This window comes from Alosa pseudoharengus, unplaced genomic scaffold (genome assembly GCF_046254945.1).
Source record: "Alosa pseudoharengus isolate Yale_2024_CS ecotype anadromous, Long Island Sound unplaced genomic scaffold, YU_APseudo_1.1 YU_APseudo_1.1_scf_23, whole genome shotgun sequence".
NCBI lineage: Eukaryota > Metazoa > Chordata > Actinopteri > Clupeiformes > Clupeidae > Alosa > Alosa pseudoharengus.
In genome coordinates, this window is record NW_027468685.1 from 13,422,545 (window position 1) to 13,448,881 (window position 26,337).

General features: G+C 46.1%; 1 protein-coding gene across 5 annotated transcripts in view; it reads right to left on the reverse strand.

The window, feature by feature from the left end:
- Positions 1-26,337, reverse strand: part of akap9 (A kinase (PRKA) anchor protein 9) — an 84,556-nt gene that overhangs the window by 33,849 nt on the left and 24,370 nt on the right. For 4 of the 5 annotated variants that reach the window (XM_076301646.1, XM_076301645.1, XM_076301647.1 and 1 more), the window contains 15 exons: positions 24,359-24,487; positions 22,386-22,551; positions 21,620-21,699; positions 21,360-21,486; positions 21,119-21,216; positions 20,298-20,415; positions 19,397-19,628; positions 15,059-15,116; positions 12,654-12,998; positions 11,587-11,967; positions 9,594-9,782; positions 8,781-8,888; positions 7,591-7,700; positions 6,589-6,791; positions 4,918-5,147 (listed from right to left, as the gene is read on the reverse strand). In XM_076301646.1, the coding sequence (XP_076157761.1) occupies positions 4,918-5,147; positions 6,589-6,791; positions 7,591-7,700; positions 8,781-8,888; positions 9,594-9,782; positions 11,587-11,967; positions 12,654-12,998; positions 15,059-15,116; positions 19,397-19,628; positions 20,298-20,415; positions 21,119-21,216; positions 21,360-21,486; positions 21,620-21,699; positions 22,386-22,551; positions 24,359-24,487 (2,574 nt within the window). The remainder of the gene's footprint in view (positions 1-4,917; positions 5,148-6,588; positions 6,792-7,590; positions 7,701-8,780; positions 8,889-9,593; positions 9,783-11,586; positions 11,968-12,653; positions 12,999-15,058; positions 15,117-19,396; positions 19,629-20,297; positions 20,416-21,118; positions 21,217-21,359; positions 21,487-21,619; positions 21,700-22,385; positions 22,552-24,358; positions 24,488-26,337) is intronic. The other variant, XM_076301644.1, reaches the window with a different exon arrangement.

Genomic DNA, 26,337 nt, shown 5'->3' on the forward strand with positions numbered 1-26,337 from the left:
AGAGATGAGAAGGGATGGGGGAACAGGGAAGGACAGGTGTAGGGATGAGGAGAAAAGGAAGAGAGAGAAAGTGAAAAAGAAAAAATAAAGAAGAAAAATAGAGTTAAAAGAGACGCCAGGCACAACAGGCAGTTCATCGGACACCTGGTGGTGTATGTATATGGGTGACCCATTCAATGGGGGTCAAACAGGAGTGACTCCCCAGCTGCCACACAGCCACCAGCACACACAGGGTTAGCAGGACAGAGGTCAGACGACTTCACCTGTTCTTCTGGGGCATTGGGACCCCATGAGGGCCAGTATGGGAGTATGGGAAATGGGTCAACCAGTGGAAAGACTTTAAAAAGGAAATAATAAACATATTGTGTTCTCTCATATTTGCAAGCCAGCTGAGCCACATAAGGATTGTTTTTAGAAGACGCCGGAGAGTCAGACTACAAACCACACTGTGAAACCTGTCCAGAAATGTCACTGAATTTAGCCAAAGAAGAAATAAAGAAGAGATGTCTATATTCTGCACTGTACTGGCGCTTCTGGATTCCAGCTGAGCTGACATTTAGTGACAGTAATCGCTAATCAGTGTTGTAAAGCCATTCACAGCCCACACACGCAGTCTTGTATATATATATGAGGCCCATATATCTGCAGAAGCAAAGGTCATAGTTGACAAGGAAACGACAGCGTGACTGAGAACTCCTCTGAGCAGTGAATGCGGGCCTAACACCTCACTGTAGGCAAATAGCAGTCTCACCCTCTGACTGGTCAGGGGTCTGTGAGTTTCTGACACAATATACACACACACACACACCTAAATGCACGTGCACACAGACGGGCACACACACACTCCTGGACTTACTGTGTAGGGAGGGGTGGGTAAAGAGATCTTGGAGACGACTTTGAGGAGGTGGCCGTTGACCCGGTGGTTGATGTGCGAGATCTGGGTCTGCACCACCACCGCATTCTTCTCGTTCAGCTCGGTGGTTAAGGGGAACGGCCGGGGCAGTGGCACGCGCGACTCCACCTCGTACACGTCCTCGTCCTGGCTCTCCACCCAGCCATTCCCCAGCACACTAGACTTCCAGTAGTTACGAAAGGAATCCATGTTGACTCAAAGACTCCCAGATGCTCAACAAAACAGGGTTAAATCCTGCCACTGGCAAATGATAACATCCATGATGGTAGATTGCTTTGGTAGCTTAGCGCGGCTCACAGGAGGTAACATAGCAGAGCTAAGCAACAGTCTCTACAGCCCCGCAGTGGGCTAAGCCTTTAGTAAACACAGCCAGACACATGGTCTACGAGGTAGACCCAGGGCCAGTATACACTGGAAGGATCCTGTTCAGTGACATAACCAAAACTTTGAGTCACCATGCATGAATGAATTAATGAATTAATGAATACAAAACAAGTTCCTCCTGAATTAGGGCAGAGCAAACCCTGTGTCTCCTTTCTTTGGAGTTGCAAACCTGTGAGAACAATCCAAATAGGGACACGTCTGAAAGAACAACAGGCACAGACAGAAAGGACTGCGCTTTCAAAGAAAGAACTCCGAATCACGGGCAGACTCTTTCTTCCACTTGTTCACCCTCTCTTCTCTCCCTCCCTCTCTCTCTCCCTCTCTCTCCCTCTCTCTCTGTGTCTAATGCCTGAGTTCAGCACCCCCTCTGCCCCTGTGAGTCCTGCTGGAAACTCATTAACAATTCCATGCTCCCACGGCAACCCTCCGCTGAGAGAGCGCTCACGGCTTCGTTAATTACTCCACACGGGCCCCTGCCGCTACGGTGCTAAGGTGGGGGGGGGGGGGGGGGGTTAGAGAGGAGAGCACACAGGCAGGACAACAAGCTTCCTCCTCCTCCTCCTCCTCTTCTTCAATCCCCCTCTTCCACTTTATTTCTTCCACTCCAGGTTCCTCTGTGGGTCTGGGAGTCTTAGAGGGGCAGTAGTTGTCCCCACAGACACCAGCTGGGGTGGGGGTGGTGGTGGAATAGTGTTGGGGATCAGGGCTCCCTCCTGTCCTCCTCCTGCTGCTCCTCCTCCTCTTCTTCTTCTTCTGCTTTATTCCACTCCTTCTCAAAAACCCTTGCTGTGTCTGTCACACAGAAATCCTTTTCTGCACTCTTCCACTTTGTGTGCCCCTGTCCGTTCTTCTCCCCACAGACACACACTCTCTCTCTCTCTCTCTCTCTCTCTCTCTCTCTCTCACACACACACACACACATTCAAAGAGTGGAGTGCTAACGCGCTAAGCTGTCTGTCCCCCTGTCGAGCCGAAGCCGGAGTGTGAGCCCAAGCCGTGGGAGAGCCTGTCACTTCCTGGTTTGTGGGCATGTGCAGGAGGACACAGATCAGCTGGGGGAGGAGTCGACAGGCTGAAGCCCACGGGAGAGTAGGCAGGTACAGCTCTGCTCCACACACACACACACACCCTTTTTCTTAGCTTGTCTAACTGGAATGCCCCATATTGGTAAGGATTATTTAAGCAAGTTGTTGTGACGAGCTACAGAAAGTTATTTTTGGTTTCTCTCTCAAACACACACTCAGATACACCCGCTCACAAACATGCTCACCAAATTTGCTTCATTAACTTGGTAACTCACTCCCACTCAATCTGATTTAGAAAGTTATTGTAGAAAGTAAAAAAGTTATTGATCAACCAACTTTTCTCCCTCTCCTCCTCTGGAAGATCATCTATGCTGAACGGGTGCCAAGTGACAACATTCCTGAGGGCCTAATACCATCAATCCTCATTCACAGTCGGTCCTTAACTGCCAAACATAAGAATGAACACTATAAATAATTAACCCCCAGCAAACCTTTGGCTGACCGCAAACCGTGGCTGATCTCAAATCAGCCACGCAACAGGCAAAAAAGTGAATTCACTCTGCCAGAAAGTGATAACCTGTCAAGTAAATTTTAACGTTCTTATCACACGTTAATAGTCCAGTAAGAAAAGCTAGGTCATTTGTCCTGCAGCCCATGTAAACATACCGTAGATCTCTTACTGATTTAACATGAAAGACAAGTGACCTAAGCATAGGTGGGGGACAGGGTATTTACCTCAGGCTGTGCTTTAGTGTGCTGAAAGCACTGTACGGAGGGAGGTGTTGTGGGATACACAGGCCCACGCCTTCCCATATCAGACATATTTCCCCAACCCACTTTTCTTTCCCTGAAACTCTCTAGAGAACGTGGTATCCAAATTCATGCAAAAGGCAGCTGAGGGTATGTGACTGCATGCTGAGTGTTCAGTTGTGCTTCTGCCTGTCAGAGTGATGGTGATCAATGAGGGTGTAATAAAAATGTCTGATTACATAACTCCAACTAAGTGTACAAAGCTGATGTGTAACACACACACACACACACACACACACACACACACACACACACACACACACACACACACACACACACACACACACACACACACACACACACACACACACACACACACACACACACACACACACACACAGGAGTGTGAGTGAGGGGGGAGGGTTAAGAGGACGCGGCCGAGGGCAGCTGTATCATCAATGGCCGAACAGGACAAAGCTTTATGCAAATCCGCCTGTATCTATGGGCAACCAGAGGGAATGAGCCAGGCTATTGTGTGGCCATTCCGGAACAGAGACACCATTCCACTTGCTGGTCTCCACGGGGACGGGCACTGCCCAGTGGAGAGGGGGGCACGCAGACTGGGGACCGGAGATTATGTGAACAGCATGCTGGACAGCAGAGTTCTTCTACGACTGAATTAATACTACAATACTACTACAACATAAAAGTCCAACATATAAATGGATACAATGATTATCAGTCTGAACTTGAATGGTGTAATGATGTGGCATGATTGCCAAATCCATCAAATGATGCCTGTTTCCTTGGGTGTCAACATCGCAACCTCACCGATATCAATCATACTCGATATGCCTGTTTTATCTGAATGACCTGTTAGGCAGACTTACTGTACTGTAAACCTAGCAGTCATGCCACTCTCTAAGCCTGGTTGAGAACTCAGTAGCCCCTTCCCGACTATTGGGCCAAATCCAAGCTAGAACGTGCTAAGATCATTTTACCCATACCTGTCAACACTCCCGTTTTTCCTGGGTTTCTCCCGTATTTCAAGGTCATCTCCCAGCACCCTCCCGTTTTGTTATTTCTCCCGGAAAACTCCCGTAATTTGCATGGCCATAAAACTTCATTTTAAAATCATTGATCCATTCAGGTTGCCAGATTGTGTATGAAATACACCCTACACATACACGATCACTTAGTTTCAATTTCAACCGTTTTGTCATAGGCTAAAACCTGGCAACCCAAAACCCAAATAAGGAAGCGGGTGCCAACTGCGCAGCCTGAGTCTCTTCGTAAGCAAGCGGGCCAGTTGAATGGCCTGGGCCTACTCCAGAACTAGCTGTTGTGAAATTGTTGGGAATTTAATTGATTAACACATCACATAAACTGTTATTGAGTGTTGTTGATACACTGAACTTGTTCCCTCGGAACCAAATCTGACAGCAAGCAGCTTTGGAGTTTTGGAAGTAGGCTGCAGGCAGGCAGCTGGTGGATACATAACTGGCATGCGTAAGGTAGGCTAATGGTAAGGTAAAAGCAACGACCGAAATGCAGTGTTTGACACGTGTATGAAACGTATTAAATATGCAAACACAGATCCGGTATAAACACTGACCCCCCCCCCCTCCGAAAAAAAATCTCCCGTTTTTGAAAAGCTAACTGTTGACAGGTATGATTTTACCCCTGACTTTAACTTAACTGCTGAATTCATACCAGATCACCATGCCAGATCTAGCCAGAATTCATACCAGATCACCATGCCAGATCTAGCCATAATTCATACCAGATCACCATGGCAGATCTAGCTCCTGTCTCTCTCTCTCTGTGGCTACTGGCGTGGCGTACCTGGTTGGTGGTCTCAGAGATGGCGAGTAGCAGCTTCTCCACGGCGGCCTGCAGGCGGGTGCTGATGGTGGTCAGGTACTCCTCGTTCTCCAGCGCCGCCCCGGTGGCCAGCGAGCCCTCCAGCAGCTGCTGCGACAGCTCCAGGCCCTCATCCGCCTCGGTCTCGCCTGACCACACGCTTGCTTCGTCCGCCACCGTCTCGCTACCATGGCAACTCTCTGACGACTCATCTGAAATCAATTTAGTTTGTTTTTAATTCTCAAAACCACCTTATGTCTCATCGAAGCTTTACCATGAAAAAAAAAATTCTATGGCATTTTGAAAAAAGTTAAAAGTAAGTGGAAAGCAAAATGGTGACATACTTTTTGATTTGTGTTAACACAGCGAAGAGAAAGCTCATCTCTAATGTGTAGCACTGCTATTAGCATCAAAGGTGAATTGGGACTCTGTCCTCTAGAATCAATATTGTTATACAGCTGCACGCATTATTTATTCAAACTGAACGAGTCGTTCTCTCACTGTCGTTCAATAACGCTCACTCATTCTCCCCTCTCTTTCTCTCTCTCTCTCTGCTGTGTCTGTTTGCTCTCTCTCCCTTTTTCAACTTAACCACACGTCCCTCTGGTACAGAGAGAGGTCTGTGCTCAATAACAAAGTGACTTTGTTGGATAGGACGGCACTAACATAAACCACAAAAATAAAGTACATTCACCACTGATGACAGATCCACAACAAAGTAATCACATTTTATGCAGGGTTATTTCTTCATTCCAAACAACACACAGAACCCCCCTTCTCATGGAGACGTACTGCTTCCTTAAGTAGCACAAACTTTAATCCCCGACATGTAACATACATGTGTGGGCAGAGTCAGGCAAACGCAAAAGTGAATTATGGGAATGTCATTCAACTGGCTGCCTCTTGGCTAAGCTGGAAGGAATATGAGGCAGGAGCTGTACACGCCACACCTTTTGTGACTCACGGCATTAGAACACATATTTTACGCATACTTTAGGAGCTACCGAATGAGGTAATCATTTTAATGAGAAGTGACATTTGTTAAGCTGTTGACAGGTTTTGTCAAGATGTCATCATCACATATTACATGTTCGAGCTGCACTACAGTCGTGAAGCCTGATGATTATTTCATAGTACTTTTCGCATCAGTGTCAGGTCAACAGAGACAGCTAACCTCATTGATCCCAAGCGTTCAAGCGTTCATATATCGCAGTCATTCTTCGGAGTCTGATTACCTGAGTTCTGTTGGACATTTGATGAGTCTACATCTTTATATTGCATCTGATGACCAAGACTCTAGTCCTTAGACTTCCTTTAAGGGTGCTTCAAATCACAGAGCTTATGATGATGAGCAAACCCGCCATGCAAGATTTATGAGTCGCTGTGCCAGTTAGCATTCATGCTGCTTCATCAGCAGCATACCAATTAAAACAATTACTGTCATACCTCATATCTCACTCTGGAAATGAGTTCTAGGAGTCTAGGAGTTATCCGTATGGGCTAGCAGTCTCTATGGATATCCTTCATCTATTTTATCAAGGTAACAATCTTTCTATACAAATGTGTTAAATTCTAGTATAAAAGTGGCCCTACAGTTCCAAGACACTGACCCAAAGCCAAACTCTTCATCTGTGGCTTGTCTGTAATACTGACCTCCAGCGGGTCCAGTGTAGGGTTTGAAGGCCTCTGCGTGGCCCCTCTGCCAGGTGGGCCTATGGGGCGGGTGCTGCCCCCTGCTGGTGGCCTCCAGGAGGCCCTCCACATGCCGTCCAATGGTCTCCTCAGCGGCGGCCGTGGTCTTGAGCACATCACTGAGGACCTGGCGCAAGCGCTCGTTGGCTTTTCGAAGCAGGTTCCTACGCGGGCACACACCAATAACAAGACACGTTTTTAGATACAGCGCCATATTATTGAGATATACAAGCCCAACATTGGAAAGTCATATTTATAATACCTAGGGTAAAGGATATTATTACCCATGACTTACAAGACCCGGACGCTTTTGATCAAGAAGAGAAAATATAGGTACTTGTCCACAACTATCACAAAAAACTGCAAGCCGCCATTGATGCTTAAGGGGGCAATACACAGTAACTGTGTAGGCACTATTCTGATGCCTTGTGGTTTCATTTGAATCTCATCAAAATAAAAATAAAGTGCTTTGCATGATGACTCGTGTTTTTTTTAAAGAATGGCACGCGATATTCTACACAATCTGCCAGAGTACATAAACTTATGAGCACAACTGTGTAAAGTTAATGTTAATATTAAACATACCAATATACACATTTGTAACAAACATTCTATTGGCCATTTCTGAGAGGACTAGTCATCACACTGGCTGCCAAGGATACACAGAATACACAAGGGCTGTGTGCCGAACCGGGTTCTCAGTGGTGCATTAATGACACAGGAGGAACAATGGGCGAGTCACATAAATAACCTCAGTAAGCAAATACAATGACACAAAATGTCCTCTCTAATAATTGTGCAATTCCTCAAGCCTACTATCCACTTCAATAGCATACAAGATGCATCATCTGAAATAACAGGAGAATTTATTTTAAATGAAAACTTTAAAAAAAAAAAGTTTTCAAGTTAAAACTATATTAATATATTTATTTTCTTGATATCGTTTCTGATATTTGAGTGTACCTCTCTGTGGTGATAACATCCGAGGATGTGTCTTGAGCTCCTGTCGAGGCCCCTCTTCTTGTTTCCTCCTTCCTCTTCCTCGCCCTCTCATCTTCCTCCTCGGCGGCCTGCTGTAGTTGGCGGACAGGCAGTAGGGAAATAACAGACAAAAACCCCGTCATTGATGCCCTCGTACTCAGAACAGTCACACGCACACAAGACTCCCTTAGGTCAGGGTCGTCCTGGCTCACTGCTAATAAAAACACATTCAAATGCAGTAGGGACACTGCAGCAAACACACACATAAACACACAAACACACACATACACACACCCTCAGTCACTCTTTCACTCCTCTCCTCTCACTCAGACTCCTAGGAGTCACAAAGGGCAGAAACATTACTATCAGCTGGGCTGCTATGGCAACAAGCGCACCTGTGTTGGCAGGATGCGGCATGAGCAAGCGCCATCTCTTGGCCAACAGCAGAAGTGCAGGTTAAAACACAGCCAAAGGGAGGATGGCAGCCTCCCCCTCTAGGGACTGTTTTTAAATATGCATGCCAATCGCAAGCTGGCTGACAGGAGCGAAGCTCAAGTAGGACACAGTGAAAGTGAACTACTATAAAAACAACACACAGCAACACCACCTGAGCTTGCTGAGAGGAGTGTCAGAGAGTAGAGGAGGAGAACATGCATGGGGAGCTCAGGGAGGAGGCAGGTAGGACCTTGTAAGGGCTGAGATACACTAGGCACGTAACTGAAGCGTACCGTTCGCATTGCGTCTGTTGCAACAATTAGCTTCCACTATAATCAATAGAAGTAGCTACACCAGACGTGATAGCGGCGTCATCTAAAATGGATTTTATACGTCGCGAACGGAACGCTTCAGTTACGCGCCTGGTGTAGCTTCGCTGTAAGTAAGTAAATTTAATTTATAAAGCACATTAAAAGCACAGCATAAACTGACCAAAGTGCTGTACAGTGGATAACTAAAGATAAAGACTAAGACAAATAATAAAAACACACTGGACCAATAGTCATAAAAACATAAATAAAAAGAAACCTTCAATATCAGGGCAGACAACACAATAGGATGAGCAGGGATACAGGGTTAGGGAACAAGGAAGGGCAGGGAGTAAAGGTGGGTTTTTAGCCTGAATTTGAAGGCAGAAATGGAGTGCGTGGGAGTCCACACTCCACAGCCACTCTTACCTGCTCGGTCTGTGTTGAGGTGCTCTGGACGTTGCGATCCTGCTTCTGCTGCGTTTGTCTCTCTCTTCTCATGGACTGCCCATCATCTGCTTCTCTCATTTGCGCCTCCTTCGGATCACATCAAAGCAAATTATCAAGGTTTGTTGTTACTGTATCCACATATATAGGTATAAAATTATTTCAGCTATGAGGTTAATATGGTATTAATATGTTTCTTTTAACTTGCATAAAACACTGTCCTGCGGTTTATACACAATGCGGCTAATACACAGGAACAGGTAGTACTGTTATGGTAAAATCTGCAACAATCCAACTCCATCCTGCCGTTATTCTAGCTCTAGGACACTGACACTGAAGTGATATAGCATAATTGCTAAACCTATATGCTTGTTTTCATGCCCTTACACCACTACATTGCAGTAGGCTACACGTGTGCTCTGCTGCTATTATGATGGCTCTTGGGGGCTGTGTCAGGCTAGAGTCCTCAGCTGTGCCACCACAGCTGTATGATCCTTTAACTGGCAGCTCAGCTGCGCTTGCTTTAGCTGTTATCACATAGCTGTCCCTGTAGCTACCAGATCCTGTGGGCTTCCTACTCTAGCCATACCTGCACACTCAAAAAAAGCTGCATGCTAATCAGGATGGATGAATGCTTGCAGTCCCTGCCTGCTTTGCTGCTTTAGGCTAAACTGTGCTAGTTCTGCTTGCGTGCGTCCTAGCTATGTGTTGTGCCGCGGCCCGCGCCTGCGAGAGAGCTAGTGGCGTTGATGTGACGTGATGTGAGGTGAGGTGAGGCTGTGTGGTGGCGGGTACCTGCTCTAGCTGGGCGTGTAGTGTGTGGAGCTGGGCGCTGAGCTGGAGCTGCTGGTCCCTCTGCTTCTCCAGCTGGTGTGCGTGGGCGGCGCGGAGCTCCTCCAGAGCCCTGCCGTGCTCCTGCTCCTGCTGACCCAGCGCCCGCTGCAGCGACTCCAGCAGCGACTCCGACCCAGCGGCCATCTCAGCCTACGCAGACACACACACGCACACACAGACACACACACACAGCACACACACCACACGCACGCGCACACACACCAAACACACCGCACAGGCACACACACCACACACAGACACACACAGACACACACAGACACACACAGTACATCATTTAGACAGCCTCTGAGGATCTACATCTTCTACATCTTCTACATCTTCTGACATGATCTTGTGTAGGTAAAGCATATCATTTACATTTATATAGTCTTAGATCTATAGCATATTATGATTTTCGGGACCCAACATTAACAATAAATACTATTCACAGTTACTGGTGCATCATTCACAACAGCCACTTTTGGAAGCTAACAAAGTCACAAGAGAAGACATTAAAGTAGAAGTGATTGCTACTTGTTTTACTCAGAGCAATTTCAGTTATTAAATTCCCTGTGAACTAACTACACCAAAACATCTTATCAGTAGAAGACCGATGAAGTAACTAAACACATTAAATTAAATGACTGTGACATTAAACTGCACTGAGAGTGTGGTTTCTCGTTCCTTGTGTGGAAGCTAATGCAGCACAGACAGCACCTCGGATATTGCTCATGTGTGCAATCCATTAGCATTGGCAGCACCAACAGACACCAACAAGCTATACATCAATAGGTACTTTACAAGCCCAGCCTCTAATCTATATCTCAGAGGCAGAATATTATGAACACAGTAAATGCACATACAAGAGGATACACAACTGATAACTAATGCCTAAAAATATCAGATATAAGTAAGCATGAATCTCCTGGTTAATACTCAACTGAGCTTCCCCTGGAAATGGATATGTTGTATTGAATAATTGTTTGTAGATATAAACTTTGCAGGCTGTGCAGATGCACAGTCTGTGATCTGTGATCTCCTTCAGGCTGTAGTCCTTTGCACATCCTAAATATAATCTTGAATATGAGATCTTCAGGCAAGCCGTGCTTATGAAAAAGACTAGCTTGTCTACATCATTCACTGAACATGAAATCAGTGTGTGAAATCATTACCTGGCAAAAAAGACGGAGGCACGTCCCCTGCATGCGAGTGATATTTTAATTTGAGTCAGGGGCCTCAAGTGAAATGGAATTAATAAAGGCCTCGCTGTGGATAAGGCCTCCACTTTGAGCCTAATTTAGAAGCACACCGCTGTGTCGTGTGGGAATATGAAATCCTCCTGTCGTATCGCATCGCCACGGAGACGGCCTGGCAGCCCAGCTGGGCACTCATGCACTAAATGTCCTGTGAAAAGACCGGCCGGCCGCGCACCACACACTATAGTACAGGCTTCATCGGTCACTCCATCTCACCCCCCCCCCCCCCTCGCTCTCTTGCCCACTCTCTCTTTCTTGCCCCCTCTCTCTCGATCTTGCACTTTTTGTCTCTCAGGATCGGTGCTTACTGACTGCACTTCCTCATAAGACACACACTCTATCTTCTCTCTCACACACACAGACGCACACACACACACACATAGAGTGAGAGCCACGGATAAAGTGCACATGCACACCCCTACATGCGATTAAGTCCATTGTAGGTTTGGCAGCATTATCTAAAAGAATAATTCACACTTGAGTTCACTTCTGCTGTCATAAACTCCTGCAGTCGCCTCCTTCCATCACGGCTGTCAGCTGTGGCCTTTTGAGGCTCCTCAGGGTGGTTATTCTTCCCCTCAGAGGGCTGCTTCTCCTGCTGAGCGGCGCTCTTTTAGAGAGAGGCTCCGAGCGCTTGGCACCACGCAGACCACATGAGGCGCAGGCAGACAGGCACAACAGAGCAGAACAGAGCTCACCTTTGTGTGGGGCTCGGCGTGGGCTCGCGCTGTCGGGCCCCATGCCACCGCCTCGTCCGCCAGGCTTGTCCGCATCCGGGCCGAGTCTGGCCCGCGTACGGCGGCGGCGGCGTCCGCCCGCTCCTCAGCTGCCCTCAGCTGCCGCCTGAGCTCCTGCAGCACCAATTCCAGACGCTGCACCTCCTCCTGGTGTCTCCTCCGCATCTCCTGGAGCTGCTCCTCGACGGGGAGCCCCAGGCCATCCACCACCTCCTCCCCATCTTCGTCCTGCTCCCCCTCTGGCGGCTGGGTCTGCATGGCGGAGGAGGTCTCCCGTGCCTGCTTGGCCAGACGAGCCAGCTCTGTTTGTTGGGCAAACTCCACTGACATCTGCACTATGACCTGAGAAAGGGGGAGAAAAAGAGAGAGACAGAGAGAGTGAGAGAGAGAGAGAAAGAAAGAGAGAGAGAGAGAGAGAGAGAAAGAAAGAGAGAGAGAGAGAGAGAGAGAGGAGAAAGGATGAGAGAGAGGGGGTGAGAAAGAAGGACAGACTAATTAACAACTGGGTCATACTGCAATAATGAATAACAAAACAAGACTGACATCTGGCTTCCACACTGAAAATGCCAGGAGGTACACAACACATCAGAAGACCACAACAGTCCAGGGGACAAAGTCACTCTCAGGGACCAAAAATAGACTCATTCCATAAAAGGTTACCACAACAAAACTTGATCCTCTCTGTAACTGTCAAGCATCTAACATACAAAACACCCTGGTCATAACACCTGACCACTGGTCATAATTATGATCATATATTTACTAATACTAATAACATATAGGCATATTTGGCATATTTTACTGATAGAACTAGCAAAACTTTAATGCATCTTAGAGTGGTTTTTAAAAAGAAGCTCTGATTCTCAAATGTGAGGATACCCAAATTCTCCCCTCCTCTCCTCTTCACCTCGTCTCATGCCCCTCTCTTTTCTTTCATTGTAAATGAATTCCTCCTTTCCCTCTAATCAGCTCCTTTCCTGAGTCATATTCTGTCTTTTAACCTCCCCCCTTCTTCTCCCGCTCTGTACCTTGGCGATCTCCTCCTCCACCCTCTCCACTGAGTGGGTCAGCTGCTCTCCCCGTCTCTTGCTGGACCGCTGCTCGCCGTTGACCGTTACGCGCCCCTCCTCCTCCTCTTCCTCTTCCTGCTCCTCCTCCTCCTCCTCTCCTTGCCTCTCCCTCCGTAGGCGCTCCAGCTCGGTGCGGTGCTGCTCCTTGAGGGCGGTCACCTCCTGGAGGTACTTGTGGTAGAGAGCCTGCCGGAGCGACTGCAGCTGCCGCGACAGTCCCGCCGCGGCAGACGACGCCGAGGACGCCGACGACCTCACCGACGGACCCTGGAGCTCTGCCTCCGCGTCCACGTCCTCCTCCCACTACGCGAGCGAGTGAGAAGAGAAACGGACCGAGAGAGGGGGAGAGGGAGGGAGAGAGAGAAGAAGGATGAGAAAGAGAAAACAACAGGAGGAGCGGGTGTGAAGTCCCATTTAGGGCTCAGCAGAAAGAGCTCCATTTAGTCTGAAAAACAGAAAAAGGCTTCAGTGATCTGCCGCCGACTTGGCTGACTCCTCTGCTCTCCATGCCTCCCATAGAACAGCAGGCTGTGTGTGTGTGTGTGTGTGTGTGTGTGTGTGTGTGTGTGTGTGTGTGTGTGTGTGTGTGTGTGTGTGTGTGTGTGTGCGCGTGTATGTGCCTTCGGTACCTCGAAGGCTGATAGATAAGTGAACCGCTGCTGACACAAGACTTTTATAGAGCATAAAAGGCAGTCACATTTAGTAGTGGTATTGCTGTTTTGGTTTCTAGAACATTATAACTCTTGATATTTTTTTTCCTGTAGATGTTCAGCATATAAATTGATCTTTTGGCAGCCTGAAAGCTTCACGCTGGTTTGTTTCATCATTCGTCTGCCTCTTTAAAGGTCTTTGCTTTTCCTCACATCTCGCACTCTATCCGCCTCATATTTTTCAAGTGACCTGTTTTCACAGACGCTGTTTACCTCTCCATGTCTCTCTGGCTGTGACTTCACTTCATCTCTGCTGATGTCGCCATCAAGCACATCTCTCCTCCTCAAAAATTCTATTCCTCCTCTCCTCTCCCCTCCACTCTTCCTCTTCTTTCCAAAAGTGTCCCCCTCTCTCACACTGATCGCTTTGGTCCTCTCGTCTCTTCTCATTAACCGCCAAATATGCTCTTGTGCCTCGCTGCCAAGCGAGCGAACGAGTGAGTGAACACGCAGCGAGAGGGAGAGAGAGAGAGAGCGAGTGAGTGATGGCTGGAGGAGGGGGGGGGGGAATAATTAAATAATAAAAAAAAATGGGCTTGTTCACTTGAGCGTAGAAAACGGCCCTTTCATGGTGCCTGAAGATCGTGTCTTTTGCTATTCTATTCTGCCCTGCTGCTGATGTCCGTGCTACGGCTAATAATACAACTACTACTACTGCTGTCACTACTGCTGCTGCTGCAGTTGCTGTTACATCCAGGCTTACATAACAGCCCCCTTCAGCTTCCTCTGTCAGTAGAGCAAAGCGGAGTTCAGTCTGGGTTTGGAGTACTGTGTGCTGTGGTGTGGTGTGGTGTGGTGTGGCGTGGCATGGCGTGGTGTACCGACCCAAAGATCTAGGGCACTTTTTGGCCATGGGCACGGTTCAGCTGCTTGTGCTGACGACACAGTGAGTCACTTGATTTAAATGAGTGTTTTGTCTCTCTCTCTCTCCCTCTCCCTCCGTCATCCACTCTCTTTCTCTCTATTTATCTGTCACTTAAGAGCCGGGGACACATGTGGATGGAGAGACGGGGGAGGAGGGGGGGAGGAGAGAGAGAGAGAGAGAGAGAGAGAGAGAGAGAGAGAGAGAGAGAGAGAGAGAGAGAGAGAGAGAGAGAGAGAGAGAGAGAGAGAGAGAGAGAGAGAGTCACTGGGTACTTCAGCACCAATAACATAGTAGGTGCAGCTGAAATCAGCCAGGCAGATTGCTTTCAGCCTCTTTGACATGGCTAGCATTGTAATTTTAGGCAGGCGACGTGATTTTCTGGATGATGCCTATCAACCGCTTTATATAATCTTGGAAAAATCAATTGCAGTGCATTAACACCAATTACCGGTAAGCTTTCTCTATCGAGCAAACAAATGTCATTCCCTTTATTAGAAGAACAAGTTAAAGAGTTAAAGAAATTTCAGTGTAATACTTTTAAGACATGAACTCCAAAATAAAGTTCTACTAATAGTTCTACTAATAAATTATGCAAGTGTTTTGCAATGTTTATGAATTGTGTAATTTTATACATATATATTTGTATAAAGAAAAATAAATGTTTGTTTAATTAATACCCTACCAACAGCAAATTCAGCTTAACTAGCATCAACTTAATTGTTCAGGAAATATATGCCATATTGTGCTGCTTTTGGTCTTGTGCATTCAAATGTTTGAGAATCACTGACCTTAAACTCTTCGACTTCCTCTTCCTTCTGCATGGGATGCTCCGACATGCTTGGTATGCTGAAAGACAAGACAGTTATTGACAACTTGATCATTCCACCCTCAATAGTCAATAGCCCAGTCCCTTTACAATCAGCGCAAAAATGTGAGAAATCAATCACAGACTCACAACTGTTCATATACATCATGCATGGATAGTGTATCAGCTAGATGATGCACAAATTGCTGTTCTGCTTAGGAAACAATCCTTAGTCTAACCAGTGTCAGTCAATGCACAATATATCCTACAACACATACATACTTAAATATCGTATCCTACTACATATATATATATAAATATATATACATACTACATATATATATATATATATATATATATATGTAGTATGTATATATGTATATGTTTGTATGTATGTATATATATAAGTATGTATATATATACTTATATACTTAAACAGAAAATCTTAAACAGAAAATCGAAATGTAAACATGCCATGTGGGGCTTGGAATGGTGGGCGCAAATTCCATGCCAAGCCGTTTCCTAATCAAGTATATTCATATGTGCCTCATCATTATGATGTACTAATTACTATCTAATGCCTGCTATTACTAATCACTGTTTCACTCTAATTGCTGTTTTTGTTTGCCATGTGCCATCAAATCTGAAATGAGCTCTTATCAAATTAAAGCATTAGTATTTTCAAAGAAATTAAATCAACAAAGACTGATTTTTAGTCATAAAGGAGTAACTTAATTCATTTAAAACCTATTAGTGTTTACAGGGCACACATTATTTACCAGTCAAATGACTTTGCATGCAAATAACAATACTTAACAGGTTACAGACAGGTATGCAAAAAGGCTAATTTAGATATTAAATAATTTGAATACAAATTGAAGTAACACAGACAGAGAAGTCACATTGCCACAGGGTTGAATACTGCAATAAACCCTGCTTTGCCTGAAGCTGTGATACCTTTATCATCATAGCAGTAATTATACTATGCCTATTTCCTCTGCTGCTGCTGCTACTGTTACTAATACTTCCACCACCAACAACAACAATTACCCTTTGTTTACACCAAAATTTTTAATGAGATGAAAAGACTAATCTAGAGACCCTTTCAAGAGAGTTCCATTATCAGCATCATAGTTGGCCCCACAAGACTTCCTTTTTAACATTCCATATGTTATCTTAATGCAGAGGAAGTAGATTGGGACCCAAATAGAACGTTCAAGCATTGTTTTTGTTTTTATTGTTGAAAGGGTCTATATTTCCCAGACATCATTCCAACCAAAAACCTATTGTAGTCTGGCTAGACAACCTCAGTCACCAATAGATGGCACCATATCCACAGTCCATCCAGTACAATAACCCAAAATGTCTGGAATTATCTGCGGCTCTGAGAATAAGCTACATCTTGAGCTCCTGACATAATCACTAATCCAAAGCGTGACATTTACAGCTTCCTCCCTGCCCCCTCACAAAGGTGAATCTCCCCTGATAAGACCGAGACAAGATAAGATCCTGAGTTTAAGATTAGAACATTGATTGCTGAGGACATTAGGAGAAAGCCATTTGCAATGGTCCACTTCAGATCTGAGAACAAACCAATGAATCCAAAACAATAACAAATAAATAAGTACATATAAGGACACAATTATATGTTCAAGACTAGAGTGCCGATGGTTTCCCATAGGCTGTGCCATTATAGCAGGATGTGCTGTGTCATTAACCCACTGACATACTGAGAGCGAGAGCTTTTATCAGGTTTAAATATTTTAAGATGCACAGCCCTGCCTCGCCTCACCAGGCCCTGAACTCACATCGCCTCCGATAATGAGCTCTGAGCACACACCTGTCAGGGAACAGAGCTGAGGGACAGGTGCAGAGCGATAAACAGCTTCCCCGGCCGACACATGGGAGGGTTTAATCGGTCTGGGGTTTTGTTACAGTTAGGGAGAAGAACATGCTGGACAAAAAAAAAAGAGAGCCAAGTTTACATGGGGTTTGAAGCTCTGACATGTGGAAGATACACATCTAGAACTGAGGTTGATCTACAACACTGTGACACACTCTGCTATTTCTGTTGTAAACCTACTGTGTGCAAAAGTGTGAGAGTCCTGATGTGCTTTCAACCACTATGAACCCAATTTGGGTTGGCTCTCTAGCCATCAAGTTTCATTACCCACAATGCCCCATTACCCCAGTACCTCTGGTACTAGGAGGACTGAGCAAGGGAACAATCGAACAATTGAACTTTTAACTATCACACATTTCATCACCCATACACTTTCACTTTCAAATTGAATGCAGTAATGAGGTGGATGAATAATGTCTTTGTCATCATGTTTTTTTTGTTATTTTTGTTTGTCTTTTCAATGTATATGTCACCATTATGTGTACCTTTTAATTTATAGTGAATGACTGCTGTATGACTGCTGGTTGTCTCTATGTTAGTCCTATATCACCTGCCTAGGGACTGCAGATAAAATGTAGTTATTTTTACAAATTCTGCCATATTTACATGGTGTTTTTATACAACAATGTTCATAAATACGCATGATCCCTATGAAATAAACCAATAAAATGATTTTAAAAAATAATAAAATAGATGAACTTTTAGGCAGGCAAGCCACAGCATGTCCCCAAACTCACACCAGCCCCTGACACTGTGTCCAGTGAGGCCACCTGGACGAGACATTTCCCCCGGGAGTGTGATCGGGTCACGCGTCCCTGAGAGGGGGGCTGGCCAGAGACGGGGCTACTCCAGCTCTCTCCGTCAGCAGGGCAACAGAGCAGTGGCAGCAGGGCAACAGAGCAGTGGCAGCAGCCACACGGGCGACAGCCTGCATGAATGTTTCAGGAGCTCGTGCTAGAGGGAACAAGTACCCCTCCCAAAAAAAAAAAAAAAAGAAATTCCTCCTCATCTAGCATTTACAATCAAGCTATTGTGTGTCTATTCAAAGAGCACACATCATTCATTAACTTATTTGTATGATTTAACATGATTTAATATGGAGTGTATCTCCAGAGGGTCAGTTTAAGAACTGATCGGCTTGACCTATCAATTCACTTAATGGAACACATACCATTTCTTTGATGTCATTACAGCTGTAACAAACTAGACTATGCCAGAAAGAGCACAGCTTGAGTGTACTGGGTGAACATAAGAAGAAAAGCCAACTTGGTAACCTGGTGAATATCAGCAAACAGCTGAAAAACAGTAAACATTACAGCTGACCTTTTGTCTCTTATTACCACAGCCCTTAAAGTAACAGCAAACGTATTGTCTCAGGGCTGACAAGAGCCCAAAGACATTTCAATTAATTTCACTCTTGGACTTGGACTTGGCTCAGTGACCAAGCCATTAGAATGTCATGGGTATGTTGCAATACAAGCCTGTGCTGCACACAGATCATGTCATATATTCAGGGTTCCTACACATTTTCCATTTCAAAATTCCATACTTTTCCATACTCAAATTTCCAAAATTCTCGTTAGATTTTTCTGACCATATTCTCGACATTGCGGCCACTTCTGGTTTGGGATAACTCGGTGAAAACAAAGGTATGGACAACTGAAGTGAATTAAAAAATGACACTTAATATTCGTCCATTTAGCTTGGTCATTTTTAGTTGTATCTTAGTTGTATCATAGTTGTATCTTGACGATGGGGACTGACAGTTAAGCTACACAACAGTAGGAATGGTTCATTATGACCTGAGTGAAGTGATTAGTACTGCAAATGCAATAGTCTGGAAACACAAATATTTCTCCAAACCCTTGTTTCTTTTTTCCATACTTATCCAGACCTGGAAATTACTAAAATCAAATTCCATACTTTTCCAGGTTTTCCATACTGCGTAGGAACCCTGTATATTATAACAACCTCTTTGTTAAGGTCAACTGCTGGAACTGTTGGCACTCTAAGCAGCTGTTCTGTTCCATAAAATAAACACAAATCAGTTCTTCCAGAACTGGGGAGTAAAAAGTTGTCTGATATCTCAGCCAGCTCAGATCCAAGCTTGCGACATCTCAAGTTAGTGCAAAAGAAATGTATCTGAACTACCCTGGTCCTCAAAACACTTTGGATTCCACCCTTGTCCAAATTCTTTGCTTTAGGGCACCTGGTTTAAATCACCCACATCATGTAATGGACTACTGCAATACATGGAACACTCTCTGGTCCAAACACACATTGATCACCCAGGAAGTTGACCACACACTGCATACACTGCACAGACAGCTAGAGGACTATGAGCAGCAGTGTGCTGTACTGAATGTGTATTTGGATTAGAACCGTAAACTGGCCCCTTATGGAGGGTCAGATGTGTACCTGAACTGGGCGTCAGTGCCGGTGAGCTCCTGGAGCCTGTGCTGCAGCAGGATGACCTCGGTGGCGTAGCGCTCCTGCGTCTCCTTGGCCTGCTGCTGATAGTAGGCACGCAGGCGCTCCACCTCCTCCAGGTGGCGCTGCTCCAGCTGGGCCTGACGCTCCTGGAACTCCGCCCGCAGGCGCTCGGAGGTGTCGGCCTGCGCCGTCGGCACCTGCCCTCGCCCATGGACATCTACAGATAACGCAGGATATGGCATCACTCATGAGGAGAGGCCCAGATGTGGGTACTGTTACTGTGCGGCACATGCAGAGGACACACACACAACAAGGCAAATGATCTATGGAGACTAGTATTGTAGATGTGTGGAATAAATTAAATGACTGGAGTTCTTGCTTAAATACACTGACAAACACTTACAGGTTCACTTAATTGTAATGCAAAAGTGATAAATTAATGAATTAAAAAAAGAATAATAAATTAAAAAAGTAGTAATAAACAATAGGAAAACAGTCGCACTAACTGTTGTTTCAGTTGTGATTGGGCATAAGTTTTCATTAAATGACATGACAGTTATTTGATCGCTGCTAAGGACAGAAAAATAATCAGCTTATAACAGAGAAACTAGTGTTTGTAGTGGTGAGGCTGGACCTTAATATGCATCATAAGTGCTTCAGGTGATTGCAAATATCAAGCCCTCCAAATGACGCACTGCGCCAGAGAGAGACAGAGGGGGAGGAAAATAGAAGCAGCAATTCTGCTTTGAAGCAAGTGGATTTCTTGAGTGTTTGGATGGGAAGAGATGTTAGAGTGTGTGAATATGTGTGTGTGTGTGAGATCCATATTAAACAGCGTCTCAATCCCACAGACAGACGAAAATAAAGACAGACAAGACGGCATTACCGTGGCGACCATCGGAGGCCTGGGTCAGGGAGGGAGTGCAGATCCGTGTCCGCAGGTCAGAGATCTCCGCCTCACTGGTCCTCCTCAGCTCCTCATTGGCCAGCTGCAATGACGCCACCTGCAGGTCAAACGTGGGATGTGTGACTAGGTGGACACGTGCACTAATGACTGCATACTGTATGCATTAGTCAATTCGTGTCTCAACAGATGTGTGTGGGTGTGCGTGGCCTAATGGATGTGACGACAGGTGAGTATGTGTCATCACATTCTCTGCACGCTCATTCTCTCCCCCCCCCCCCCTCCACCCCCCACTTCTGGACATGACTAAGCTTCCGCTACTCATGCTAAGCTAATCATCCTCAGAGGGCTCTGACACGTTGAAGGAGTGACACACATGCTCTCCTCTTCACCGTTCACGGTCATTCAGTCTCTGTCCCTGGATTCTATTAATGGCCCTTCCATTCTCCTCATCTCCCAGGCTGAGAGGGCAGGTGGCTGTAGAAACTCAACTCAGGCTTGTGGACCCGTTCCCATCTCCCTCTCTCCATCCCACAAAGAAAACGGACTCTACAGGGCAGAGGTGTCGGGTTCCGCCGATTCAGAGTTACTGGCCTCTACGATCAATACCCATTTTCCTTTCCGCCTCTCTATCTCTCCATATCCTTTGTTATCTCTCTCATTTCTCTCTCTCTCTCCTCTCTCTCTCTCTCTCTCTCTCTCTCTCCTCCTACCTCTCTCCGACTCTCTCATTTATCACAGAAACATTTTTCCCATTCATCAGACATCAGTATTCAAGTCTGCAAAGACGACTGAAATGCTACCTTGTCCCCATCAGACTTCAGTGAGGCCTGTAGATCCTGGAGGCGACTGTATTCCTGTGTGATGCCTTCCCTTAGCTGGTACAGGCTGTTGCACAGATCTATACACAAACAAACAAACAAACATGAGTCACCTGTAAGAAACAATTTTTTCATGTACACGCCAAATTATTACGACTCAGAACAGAAACAACTAGTTCTTGAAACCAGAAAGCATACATTGTCATAGTAAAAAAAAACATACCTTTAGCCTCCTGTAACAGTGACCCTGGGTCTGTACGTTTGGTTGTTGGAGCAGTTACCCTCTTCCACTCATCTTCTTCAGATGGTAGAGAGAGCACCAACTCTTCACCGAGTAGAGTAACAAATGACTGGGAACACACAAAAATCAGGACTTAGCAACTAAATGAAATATTTTCAGGCATTAAAACGGTCACTGTGAATGAAAAAATAATTATACCGGTATGCACTGTACACTGACAATGATACAGCCATATTGCTTACCTGTATGACCTGTTTGCATTCATCTGAAATGGCTTGAATTACATTCTGGTATTTTGTAGATCTGGTTTCCTCTTCGTGTTCTACAGTGATCACATCACAAAATCATCACTGCTACAGATCATATTTAGGACCATATTCCTACATCACCTTACTCATTTCTACAAAATCAAGGAGTCCTCAACTACTTATTGGCATATTGGAAAATAACTCATGCCAGCTCAGTAATTTGGTGTGTGCTACTGTATGTATGGTTTTGTGTGTGTGTGTGTGTGTGTGTGTGTGTGTGTGTGTGTGTGTGTGTGCCACTATGAACAACTGGATCAAAATACCAGTGTGTTTGATGTGCCCACTGTCCAGCTCTCCGTCTCTCTCTCCCTCTGAACCACACTGACCTTTCTGCTGCCATTTCAAGGCCTGCTGCTCCCCCCCCGCCGTAACTATATAGACACAAGGGTTCCTGCTCTGCACTCCACACACACGGCTCTCTCTTCCCCTCTCTCTTTCTAGTTCTCTCTCTCTCTCTCTCCTCTGCCTTTTTATCTGTCCACCGTTCCATCTACCAGCGGCCAGTCTCCCAGACTACACAGGTCCATTAGTGTGGCTGCAGCTCCTGCTACAGGTGGTGTAAAAAAGCTAGCCGACTATCTCTAGCTCTCTCACTCTACTTGTCTCTCACCTGTTTTCTCTCACTCTGTACTGTCATTCTCCCGCTGACATTCTCTCTCCCTCTCTCCCTCTCTCCCTCTCTCTCTAGCTCCAGACTCACCTCTCTCTGGCGGCTGCAGGCGCTGCAGCTCCTGCTCCAGACTGCGTAGGCGCTGCTGTGTCTGCTGCGTCTGCTCCTGCAGGCTCTCCCTCTGCAGCTCCAGCTGTGCCGCATGGATCTGAGACAGGCTGATGCGCTGGGCCTGCAGCTGCAACAAACACTCCGCCTGCAGAGGAGAGAGACAGAGAGAGAGAGAGAGGGGAGGGAGAGAGAGAGAGAGAGAGAGAAAGAAAGAGAGAAAGAAAGAGAGAGAGAGAGAGAGAGAAGGGAGAGATAAAGTTAGAGTGAGGGCGGATGAAGAGGAAACAGAGGGGGGAAAGGATAGGGGGGAAGGTTGAGTTGGCCCATGAGAGAGTGAGAGAGAGAGAGAGAAGAGAGAGAGAGAGAAGAAAGGCCAATCCAATGAGAATGAGAGAGACAGAGTGCGAAGACAGACAAAGACAGACATGGGAGGAAAAAGGGAGACCAAAATAAAGTGGGTGAAGAGGGAGGAGACAAAGAGAGGAAGGATAAGAGGATGATAAAGAGAAAGGAAAAAGAGGGTTAAAGAGGAAGAGAGAGAGAGGGGGGCAGGGGTTAGAGGAGCACCTGCTTTTCAGCATCATCTCACCAGAGGAGCTCTATTATACCAACAGACAAAAGACAGCAGCGCACAGCCCCCCTCCCTGGTGTTTGATGTGTTAACATCGGTGGTCACATCAGTCTAAATGTATGATGCTTCAGGCTGTGTGTGTGTGTGTGTGTGTGTGTGTGTGTGTGTGTGTGTGTGTGTGTGTGTGTGTGTGAGAGAGAGAGTCCAAGTTGCCCACCCTAGGGTCAAACCCAGGAGACTGAACCTGAAACAGAGCAGAACCAGGAGGCTGAAAATAGATCAGACAATACAGAGCGCTTTGGCCGGGTTCACCCCAGGACATGCCCACGGATTTAAATCCTCAAAGCAAGAACTGCAACATCTGCTCTGCTCTGCTCTGGCCAGTAATCTAGCTTACATCTGAATGAGGCAGGATTCACAGGAACATGACTAATGCTACCTCATGCAAAATGGTCTATTGGAAGAAATGGCCAGGTGTGTCTTAAAAAAACACAAACACACAGAATTTAAAGGACTCAGAGCTTTGTGTTTCCTGCTAGATCAGATTTCCAGGTTCCAAATGGACTGATGTCTACCATATCATAGTGTCTTCAAGTGAAACTATATTTCCCAGGTAGAAAAATAATTGGGCCAAATTGGTAAGACAAGACAATATCATGTCATCATTATAAAACATGCATTTGACTGAAAGCTACGGTTTTGTTCGGCCAGAGAATATTAATTTGATTGAGAGGTTGCTACTAGCCATCTCTAGATTAAGTAGATTAGCATTTACATTAATGATCCTGAAATCCATTCTGGTAGCAAATCTATTCCAATGGGGAAACAAACCTATGCTTTTGACTATGATCTGTTTAGCCATTGCCCTTTTACGTTTTTATTTGTTATTACTGTATGCTTTTGTTTATGTAACGCACATTGAATGACATCTGTGTATGAAATGCGCTATATAAATAAACTTGACTTGACAATGGGACTCGTGCCGAAAAGTGATGGATAAGCAAAAGTCAGGTGCACCAGTTCTGTATTCAAACAATGCAGGGCTTGTCTCTGCACCTAATATAAGCTGACTGATATAGAGCCATCTGCAGCACATGCACACATATAATCTTTCCGCTATTTCACAAACACCAATGTGAAGGTAGCGGGTCTGACACCCAATACATCTGAGATCACCTAGAAGTGAACCAATTGCAATAAATGAACAGCACCATTAAAACCAAACATTATAACCACCCCGAGAGATTAAACTGATTAAACAGCATTGTAAACAATGATAATCATCAGCATGACATCTACCTGCAAAACTGCATCAAAAAACACACCTAAACTAAATAGGTCTGAAAGAAGCAACTTTAAGCGGCAATAGAGGTTTACTTACATGGTCCTCGGCCTTGGAGTGAGCGGTCTCGGTGTGCTGCTGCTGGATGGTGGACGATGAGGTCCTGCCGTCGATGTCATCTGCGCTCACGCTGCCCTCCTCCTGTGGAGCAGACGGCATGACGCAGGGCTGTGAGCAGCAAAGCACAGCACAGGACAACTCCGTTTAATCACCAAATAATACCACACAGACAGACAGACAGAGAGAGAGAGAGAGAGAGACAGGGCAGAATATAAGAGAGAGGGGGAGGGAGGGAGGAAGGGAGGGAGGGCAGGAGAGAGAGAGAGTGAGAGGGAGAGAGAGTGTGAGAGGGGGAATAATACATACTGTACTGTAACAAGGACAGAGAAAGGCAAGAAGATGGTGAGAATAACAGTGTGTACAGAAGGACTAGGAGAGATGTGTGTGTGTGTGTGTGTGTGTGTGAATGTGTCTTATATATCTATTTGTTTCTTACAACACCACAGGCCAGGTAATGCCCGAGGGGACGTGAGGGGAAATTTGGAGCTGACAGATGTTGCACTTCAATGGCACTGGCTGCAGGCAGAGCAGAGCGCAGCCCCATGAGAGCCACCCAGGGACGGGTACCCATTGCAACCACCACCACCACCACCACCACCAGCCCTCCACTACCAGCCCTCCACCACCACCACCACCACCACTACCACCACCACCCCACCACCACCAGCCCTCCACCATCACCACCACCAGCACCAGCACCACCACCACCACTACCACCACCACCACCACCACCACCACCACCACCAGCCCCACCACCACCACCACCACCACCACCACCACCAGCCCACCACCACCAGCCCTCCACCACCACCACCAGCCCTCCACCTTAAAAACACCACTGGCTTCCTGCAGGGTGGGAGGGAGTGGCGGGGAGGTCCATTACATTTCTGAGAGGCATAATCACGCTGCAGGAGTCCCGAGAGGAACAATCCGATTACTGATGCTGTTTTCTGCCCTGGAACTGTGTGTGTTTCCAGGGCTGAATCTCTTCTTATGATGGAGCCGTCTGGAGAGCCTGAATCTGCTCATCTGCCCCCATCAGTGGAGCGAGTGAGATTATGTTGATGTGGGGAGAAAACTAAATTCTGCCGTTTCTTGTTTCTGCATGTTTTTTTTCCCCTAACTTTGTCTGTTGTCGGTGCAATTGAGGGGGGTAAGTAGCCGTAGCGGATCAATCTGATTGCAAACTGCGCTTGAGGGGGCCGAGGGACTTGACGCTGTGATTACGCTCCACAATCAGAGAAAGGTCTTGTGAATGTGAGCCTCTCTCCATACCACAATCCCTGCCCTTCAATTATCAACACACACACACAAACACACAACACACACACAACACACACACACACAGGTTAGGTTCTTTCTGACACACACACACACACACACACAGACACACACACACACACACTCTGTCCCTTCTCAGCTTGCATTAAGCAAGACAAGTGGCCCTCAATCCACATAAATCCCCGAACCTAATTTCAGCAGGGGAGAAACAAAGCCTTACGTCCGTCCTTTCGACCCGCATAGGCTGGCCACAGAACTGCTGAAGATGACCTGCAGTGCTACAAAATGAACTACACCCCCCCCCCCCACACACACACACACACACAAACTACGAGGATGTTAAAGCCTGTTGATTGTGTAGTCTAGAGATGTATGAGAGGACCATTAGACAAAATAAAGCAAAATGCATTTCGCTATTGGCAAAACTCTTGAGATGATCGCTGCATTAAAACGCAGACCCCGAGAGGGACGCGACAAAAAAGGGCATATTTGATCAATGAAATATCTACGCTGCGCTGGAGAAGCGGTCAGATCCGACACAAGCCCCTCGGTCTCCGCAGACGTCTGTTCATCCAGCTCATTAAACACTATCATAGCAGCTGCAGCGGCTTCATCAAGCAGATCAGAGCGCACACAGAGCACTGAGCTGACACGCATGAGTAGAGCTGCAGAGTGTG